The sequence below is a fragment of the Prunus avium genome, chromosome 5 (genome assembly GCF_965620075.1).
Source record: "Prunus avium chromosome 5, drPruAviu1.hap1.1, whole genome shotgun sequence".
Taxonomy (NCBI): domain Eukaryota; kingdom Viridiplantae; phylum Streptophyta; class Magnoliopsida; order Rosales; family Rosaceae; genus Prunus; species Prunus avium.
In genome coordinates this window covers 19396134-19404809 of record NC_142288.1, presented here as the reverse complement: position 1 = coordinate 19404809, position 8676 = coordinate 19396134, and the positions used below count along the sequence as shown (strand labels likewise).

The following is an 8676-nucleotide window of genomic DNA, read 5'->3' as shown; positions in this document are numbered from 1 at the left end:
GGTATGGTCTTCTCATCAAACACAACATTTCTGCTGAGTATCTTCTTGTGGTTCACTGGATCCCACAGCTTGTAGCCCTTCACACCACTCTCAAATCCGATGAAAATACATTCAAGAGACTTTGGCTTCAACTTGGATCTTTCATCACTAGGAATAAGTGCATATGCACTGCACCCAAACACCTTAAGATTCGAATAATCGATTGACTTATTAGACCATACCTCCTCTGCACATTTGAACTCAAGATTTCTTGAAGGCGATCGGTTAACCAAATAGGCAGCGTGGTTAACTGTTTCTGCCCAAAAATATTCGGGCAACCCTGCATGAATTCTCATACATCTCTCACGCTCCATGAGAGTTCGGTTCATCCTCTCCGCAGCTCCATTTTGTTGGGGTGTCTTCTTCACGGTAAAGTGCCTTTTAATGCCTTCACTTTTGCAAAACTCAAGGAACTTGCTGTCCTTATATTCACCACCATTGTCACTCTTTAGGATCTTGATCTTTCTTCCGGTTAGGTTCTCTACTTCTGCCTTCCACTCTTTGAATTTGATGAAGACCTCAGATTTCTCCTTCATGAAGTAGACCCAAACCTTCCTTGAAAAATCATCCAAGAAAGTCACGAAATAGCGAGCTCCACCCTTCGATTTAACCGGTGATGGCCCCCATACATCCGTGTGAATATAATCTAGCACAACTGTGCTTTCTTCCTCTTTGTTTCGCTGCTTGAAAGCTATCTTAGATTGCTTTCCCATGGTACAAAATCTGTAGAACTCCAGCTTGCAACTTTGAACACTTTTCAACAATTTTCTGTTGTGTAGTTCCTGCATGCCCCTCTCACTCATATGCCCTAGCCTCAAATGCCAAAGCTGAGTTTCATCTTCCGAGTCCTTGCTTGTAGATACAGCTGCTCCACCTATGATTGTTGTACCACACAGCCTATATAGACAGTTAGGTTGAATCTCTCCCTTCATAATCACAAGTGAACCTTTTGAGACTATGAGTTTCCCTCCATTTGTTTTGAATGAGTAACCATTCTTATCAAGAGTTCCAAGGGAAATGAGATTCTTACGCAACTTTGGAATGTGCCTCACCATTCCAAGTGTCCTAACAGCCCCATCATGCATCTTCACCTTGATTGTACCGGTGCCTTTGACTCTACACATTGAGCCATCCCCCATCATCACTTCACTGCTATCTTCTTTCTCATACGTGTCAAACCACTCCTTGTTTGAGCACATATGATATGAGCATCCGGAATCCAAAATCCAATCGGAAGAGGAACATCTTGAAGAATTAGCCAATGCATTTGTTTTAACATTGCTATTAACACACAAAAGCTCACCATCACTTTCTGTGACATCCTCAGCTGTGTTTGCTGCATTCTTCCCTTTGTTCTTCTTCTCCTTCCATATAGGGCAATTCTTTTTCCAATGCTCCTTTCACCCACACTCGAAACAACCTTCCTTTGCCTTGGATTTGGACCTTCCTCTATTGCCTTTCTTGCCTTCACGCTTCTTTGAACGGCCTCTCTCTCCGGTCTTTGCAACTAGACCTTCGCCTTGAGAATTTTCTCCCGAACGTTGAGTCATCCTATGGTGTGTCATGATGTCTTGCACCACAGGCTCAAAATCAAGAGTAACCTTTCCGAACATAAGAGTGGTTCGAAAGTGTTTATAGGACGAAGGTAAGGATGTCAACAACATAAGAGCCTTATCGTCCGGACTATAATTCACATCCATTCTCTGCAAGTCAGCAACACATCTATTGAAACTACTTAGATGTTCCATTAGATTTCCTCCCTCCTCCATCTTAAGATTCAGGAGTTCTTCCTTGAGGAAGAGTTTGTTGGACAACGATTTCCCTGCAAACATCTCTTCGAGCTTCTCCCATGTTTGCTTCGCTGTATCCTTTATCACGTTGATGAGCACCTCATCGGAGAGATAATTTTCGATGGCTCCTCTGGCTAACTCGTCAAGAACTCCCCACTCATCATCCGTCATGCTTGCTGGCTTCTTCTCCTTGCCAACCAACACAACATGGAGCTGTTGTTGTGTAAGAGCTGACTTCATCCTTCGTTGCCAAAGAGTGAAGTTCTCCTTCCCTGTGAAAGGCTTTAACTCCACCTTCATGCTTGCTGCCTGTGGTTGCTTCAGATGCTGTGAACTGCTACCACTCTCAGCTTCCATGTCACTTGCCATCTTCAACACACTAGCACTCCAAGAGAAGAACTAGCTCCAGCTGCCAAACACAGCTCTGATACCACTTGTTGTGAATTAATGACTAACTCACTGCCCTTAAAGATCTTGTTGTTGATGGACTTTAGACAAAGAACTCAATGATGGATGAGTCTTACACACACACACACAGAAATTTAACCAAGCACAATGACACAAGTGTTTATAGAGGTTCAGCAAATTGCCTACATCCTCTTTGGTGATCACCTTGAGAAATTTCACTAATGAAGATAGGTTACAACTTTGGTTTACAAAAGGAAACCCCCTTAGAACACTACCCTCACAATCTTTTTCTCTCACACCCTTGCTCAACACCTTGATACACTTAGAGAACTCTCTTGCTCTCCCCTTGGTTTTTTTTGACAAAACTGAAAACTCTAACTCTCTCAACTCTGAATTCCAGCTTCTTCCACTTACAATTATTCAACTTGTTTTCTCCTCTTGTGTTATCTTACTTCACCCCATTTCCTACACAAGCCAATAGACAAGAGATAAGATATCAGCTTGTCCTCCACGTTCTTCCCTTTAGTCACCACTTAGACTAAATGTCAGATCAAGTAGGTAAATAGAATCCAACTCAGCCACCTCCCACTTACACCAGAAAATGGAGAGTGATCTCTTTGAAATAAGATAACCAATTAGCCATGAGTGCTTTCCCAACTATCCAGCAGGTAGTCAACGTTCATTTAACTCAGAAGTAACCCACTAAGCCTTTGAAATCTTGTGGAAAGCGATAGCCATCGAAAAAACAGTTGAAAACACGTAAGAAATCGTCACAGCACGACTGGTCGCTTTTGGTTTTTCCTCCAGACCTTGAATCTGCTTCTAAACGACCGGTCGCAAATGCCACGCGACCGGTCGCTCGTGCTTCCTGCGACCGGTCGCAAAGAACTAGCGACCGGTCGCTCTTCAGTTTTGCTCCAGACTTCAAATCTGCTTCAAAACGACCGGTCGCAAATGTCCTGCGACCGGTCGCTTTTAGACAGATTCAAAATCATCCTTTGAGCGCCAAAACCTTTGTATCCTTTAGGTGAGCCATTTTTTCCAACAAATGTTGGGTCGTTCTCTAGCAAGTATCTTTAAGTGAGGACCTAATATGAGAACACCGTTGGATAAAATCCAACGGCTTCCTGAAAAAGCAATTGTAATTAAAACAATTGCACTGGAACTTGCCCTCAACTTGCGCGTGTTCTCTCCTCCCTCCCTCCAAAACATCTGTCTCTTTCTTGAAGACCACAGTATATGTTTTTTTTTCTTCTGGATATTCTCTTTCAAGAAGACCACAATATCTCTTCTTCCTTGTCCTCCCTCCCTGTTATTCGTTTTTTTTTTCATTTCATTTTTCTGGTTTGGTTATTCAGACCATACAAAACAAGCTATTATCTTGAAGAGCACATTTAATCCTATAATTCGTTTTTCTCTTTTCATATTTCTGGTTTGGTAATTATGGTGTGAGCATTCGTCAAGCCTTGAGGACCCATCCGGTGACCGCAAAACTGTTGAGCGCAACGCATCTTGTTCTATACTCGTGGTGTTGACATCCTTGAGCACGCTCGAAAGTGGCCTTGAGTTCGATTACTTGAGGATTTGAGACTACAAAGCGAGCACTCGCCTCTGGTTCTATACTCTTGGTTTTAAAATCTTTGATCAAATTTGAAACTGGCATTGAGTTCGAATCCTTGAGGAGAGGAAGGTCGAAAACTTTTGGCGTTGGCGTCGAGCTCTAAATCAGCGACATTCTCATATTTGTACAAATTTGGAAGCTCGAAATTATGAGGTAAGTGATATTCTGTATTAGTGAATTTGAGTATTGGTGGAAAATGTTTGACCAAGTATATGGGCATGAGTTACGCTAGTTTGGATGTAGGTTTTGTAATGTTTCACTAGAGGCTCACAATGGCTTCCTATGTGGAGAATAATGTTTCAGAGTCTATATATATATATATGTATATATATATTTGAATGCTCATTAAAAGCATGTTCCAATATTATTATGATAGTGATGTGATATTCAGGGTTAAATTGCAAGAATTGTGAAATGGAGTCTGAAACCGAGGTGACACCGAAAGTAAGTGCGGAGTTCAAACCACAAGTGGGACTTGAATTTGATTCTCTTGAGGATGTGTTCAAAATGTATAATTTATATGCACAAAAAGCAGGATTTGGAGTTCGGTGTTATACAACCAAAACTTCCAGAGTGACAGGGGAGGTAGTAAGGAAAGAATTTGTCTGTTGCAAACAAGGGCATATGGAGATCAAGGTTAGTTGTAAGAAAAGAAGGCGAGGATGTGCTCGAACTAGTTGCATGGCTAAACTTGTGGTTTTGAAGCCATATGAAAAGAATAAATACATTGTTCAAACCTTCAGGGAGGAACACAACCATGAAATGACAACACAAGATAAAGTCCATTTGTTGAGATCTCACCGTAAAGTTACAGAGTCTACAAAGGTGTATAATGCACATCTTTCCAAAGTTAATATCCCTGTACATCAACAAGTAAGCCTTCTTGAGGTGCTAGCAGGGGGATTGGAAAATATTGGGTTTTTAAGGAAAGATATGTATAATTACCAAAGGGACATGCGAGAGGAGGTGACTGGCCATGATGCAGAGCTGCTTAAGGAGCTTTTTTTGCTTGAGCAAGAAAAAAATGAATCATTTTATTTCAAGATGGAGGTAGATTCGGAAGGAAGGATGGGTAATGTTTTCTGGGCAGATGGAAGGTCAAGACGTGCTTATGGGTTTTTTGGAGACGTGGTGGTATTTGATACGACATTCAACACCAACCGCTTAGGTATGGTCTTTGCCCCTTTGTTAGGTGTTAATAACCATCGACAGACAATATTGTTTGCTTGTGCATTCCTAACCAGTGAAACCACAGAATCATTTGTTTGATTGTTTGAGCAATTTAAGAAAGCCATGCCATGTGGTGCACCGAAAATGATCATTACTGATCAAGATGCAGCCATGGCAAAGGCGATTGCGGCAAGTCTCCCGACAACGTTCCATAGATATTGCATATGGCATATAATGAATAAGTTCACCGAGAAACCCGGGATTAGAAAAAGCTTTTCGGAACTGTGCAATTGCATATGGGATATGGACAGCAAAGAAGAATTTGATGCGAAATGGGACGAAGTTATCACAAAGAATGGTCTGAAAGACCATCTGTGGCTTAGCTCAATTCATGCCTTGCGGGAGAATTGGGTTCCATCATATGTAAAACATGTGTTTTCCGCTGGGATGTCAAGTAGTCAACGAGCTGAAAGCTATCATTCATTTTTCAAAAAATATATTAACAGGAAAAACACATTGATGGAATTTTTAGTACGTTTTGAAAGAGCTCTTGCATCACAGAGGCACAAGGAGTTATTGGCTAATCATGTTGATCAACATGAAAAACCTCCAACTCCATTTCTCACACCAATGCAACATCAAATGGCAGACATTTACACAAAGGGAATTTTTGAAATGTTTGAGCGCGAGGATTTCCAAAGCCTTTTATGCTTCTTAGAACTTGTAAAGGAAGATGATACTCACTGCAAGTACAAAGTAAATGAGAGGGTAGAGCCGGGGGTTACACGTATAAAGGAGCTTGTGCATGATAAAGATGCTGATCAAGCTTACTGCAGTTGCCAAGGATTCGAATTTCGTGGTATTCCATGCCGACACATCATATCATTTTTAAGAATGAAGCAGGTTCAGTATTTGCCAGAGAAGTACATATTGAAAAGATGGATGAAAAGTGTGAAGTCCGGTGTAGTTTTTGAGAAGGATGGCAAAGAAGTTAAAGATTGCGTTGATCGTTGTATTTTGGTTAAGAGATCGACCATGTGCAAAGTTGCAGCCAATTTGATTGATTCTGCGTTGTTGTCCGCTGAAGGTTCTGAGCTGCTCCAAAAAACATTTGATGGAATTCGTGGTAAGCTGATTAGCTTGGCATCTTCAGGAGCTCATGTTGAAGAATCCAATGAAGAAGGGGGAACTAGTTCACCCCAAGTAAGAATCAAAGATCCACACCAAGTAAAATCAAAAGGTTGTTCAAAAAGAGTTAAAGGACGGCATGAGAAGGAAGCAGAACGACGTAAACGTCGGTGCACTGTGTGTATGAAGATTGATCATGATAGACGGAGATGTCCAAGACTTGCAAGCCCGTAAGCAAATATATCGTATATTATAGTTGAAGATGTACGCCTTTAACAAGTTTTCGATATTGTTTTATGGATTTTTTGGCTTTCTTGCAGCTCTTCATCTTCTGATGTAGATGTTTCTGCTCCAGTTCCTGAGAATATGCAGCATACTCAAGAGCACACAGAATGATGAAGGTGCTCAACCAAGTATAATAGAGTCATTTATGAAAGAGTTTGATTTAATGCATGGACCAAGTGTTTGAGTAGTTGTTGTTACCTATTTGCACCATTTCGGAATGTTTTGGGAATCATTTGTGACACCTAAGCAATTGGTTCATGTATGATATTTGTTGAAAGTTAAACCAAGCCAAAGGAATCCAAAGCTACTTTATCCATTTTTGTAAAAGCATGAGAGCATGCTGTTGGGTGGTATACTTTGTTCATTGGCTCAAGGAGATACTTTTGTATTACTATACGAGACATGCTTTCCGTAGAGTGCTCTCTTGTCTATAGGATGTTTTATTGTTTCTGCTCTCTAAAAGAGGCGTGGCCTCTACTTGTATTTTGGGGCTGTTGCTGTTTTAACTATTGAACAAAGCTTTTAGCTTCAGTCTTCTTCCTTCTATTTTTCCTCTGTGTCTATGTGAGAATATTTTGCTGCTTGAGCATTGAGAATCTGCGTGCTTGCTGTGTTGTTTGGCTTGTTTGTCTGTGAGTTTGCTGGTGTTGGTTTCTAGTTCTCTACAATATTGAAGGGTTCCTTACTCTAAAATCGACATAAACATAAGTTGATGCCATAGTGAATCAATGTGAAAACAAAAACCAGTCTTTGTGAAATAATAATAATATTTATGAAGCTTTAATGAACAGTAAATCATGCTACGTTGAAGCTCTAGTGAATGCTTTTGAAACATTTACGAAACATATTTTGGCAACAGACAAATGATGTTGTAGCATTGGGATTCCGACTTGAGTCATTTCTCTAATATACAAAAAAATTACAAGTTCCTTGCAACGACTTGAGGTGTCAACCAGTGCTTGTAAATGCAAGCCATAAAAAAAAAGGGCTTGGATACCTTTTAGGATGCTTATCAATGCTATCAATAATATATCAAGAACCTGTCAATAATTTGTCAATAACCGGTGCATAAATTGTCAATAATCTCTCAATTCTTTTTTCAATTGAGTAAATGTTCACTAGGATGTTGCGGCTCTTGAATATAAAAACAAGAATTAACCACCCAAGCTAAGAATTTGAAATGAAACCCAATTATTGGACAACAGACTTCAACAATATGAATATGAGAGTTCAATCAAAGACCCAAAACAAGAATATCAAAATGAACCCATAGCAAATCCAAGCAGCACTAAACCTTTCCTCTTCCTGAAAAAAAAACTTCAAGCGATCATTCAACATAGAATTGTTGTTAGTATAGAAACAAACTTGACTTTGAGAAAAAGAGCAGAAAATACATACAAAAGTTTCTACAGACTTCTTGTAACACTTTCTACATCTAAGACTTCTTAGTCAACAAATATTATAATATTTATGAAGCTTTAGTGAAAAGTAAATCATGCAATGTTGAAGCTCTAGTGAATCCTTTTGAAGCATTTACAAAACATATTTTGGTGATAGTTACAATAAATTTCAACTTCGAATGGAATATCCTGATAGAAGACATAATGATTCCCAGACATAATGATTCTCTAGATGCCACTAGTTAACATATAATAGTCAACTAATGCATCCAATGTAACTTTCTATATTTGTTGTGTCTATATATCCCATGCGGATGCATCATTGTAAATCAACAAGTTCAATAACAACTATTCATTATAATATCAAGTTCTTTCATATCCTCCAGGCCAACTTCGAATGAGAACAGATGATGATATATCCTCCAGGCCAACTTCGAATGGAATTTCCAACCTTTACTACCATGTCGTATACTTATTTACAAGCAAAAAGAATTAGTTAGAAAGCAAGCTTTCTGATTCTACCAAAGAGAAGGAAATTGCATTGAAAAGAAAAAACTTCAAACTTTTAAGGCAAGGAAATATGCTGAAAGAGTTGTGAGCATTGAAACAGATGATGTAACATAAACATTGGTCATCTCTGCCAAACCAAAAGGCAAGCTAAAAACCTATGTACCTGACCATCATACCATCCAGCATCTTCATCTGCAAACAGAAAGAAGAGCAGAAAATTAATGACATGTATATGATAACCATTACTTTGTTCTAACAAATTAACAATTACCCTTTGTCGTATATGACATTTATCTTAGAAAATTAGTCTAGGATTGGGAAACAA

At 39.4% G+C, this 8676-nt stretch overlaps 2 protein-coding genes across 2 annotated transcripts; both read left to right on the top strand.

Moving 5' to 3' along the window:
• Positions 1-4272: 4272 nt before the first annotated feature.
• LOC148294475 (protein FAR1-RELATED SEQUENCE 5-like) lies at positions 4273-5127 on the top strand. The gene has a single exon (XM_088253764.1). It carries the CDS (start codon positions 4273-4275, stop codon positions 5125-5127), a length of 855 nt encoding a protein of 284 aa, XP_088109890.1.
• A 45-nt stretch (positions 5128-5172) lies between these two features.
• LOC148294474 (protein FAR-RED IMPAIRED RESPONSE 1-like) lies at positions 5173-6552 on the top strand. Its single transcript, XM_088253763.1, has 2 exons — positions 5173-6386; positions 6477-6552. The coding sequence occupies exons 1-2, from the start codon at positions 5173-5175 to the stop codon at positions 6550-6552; spliced, it is 1290 nt and encodes a 429-aa protein (XP_088109889.1).
• Positions 6553-8676: the final 2124 nt, after the last annotated feature.

Excerpts from the sequence above, each read along its gene's own strand:
- LOC148294475 (XM_088253764.1), top strand. The coding sequence starts at position 4,273 with ATGGAGTCTGAAACCGAGGTGACACCGAAAGTAAGTGCGGAGTTCAAA.
- LOC148294474 (XM_088253763.1), top strand. The coding sequence starts at position 5,173 with ATGATCATTACTGATCAAGATGCAGCCATGGCAAAGGCGATTGCGGCA. Across the intron at positions 6,387-6,476 it reads TGTCCAAGACTTGCAAGCCC|CTCTTCATCTTCTGATGTAG; the intron begins GTAAGCAAATAT and ends GCTTTCTTGCAG.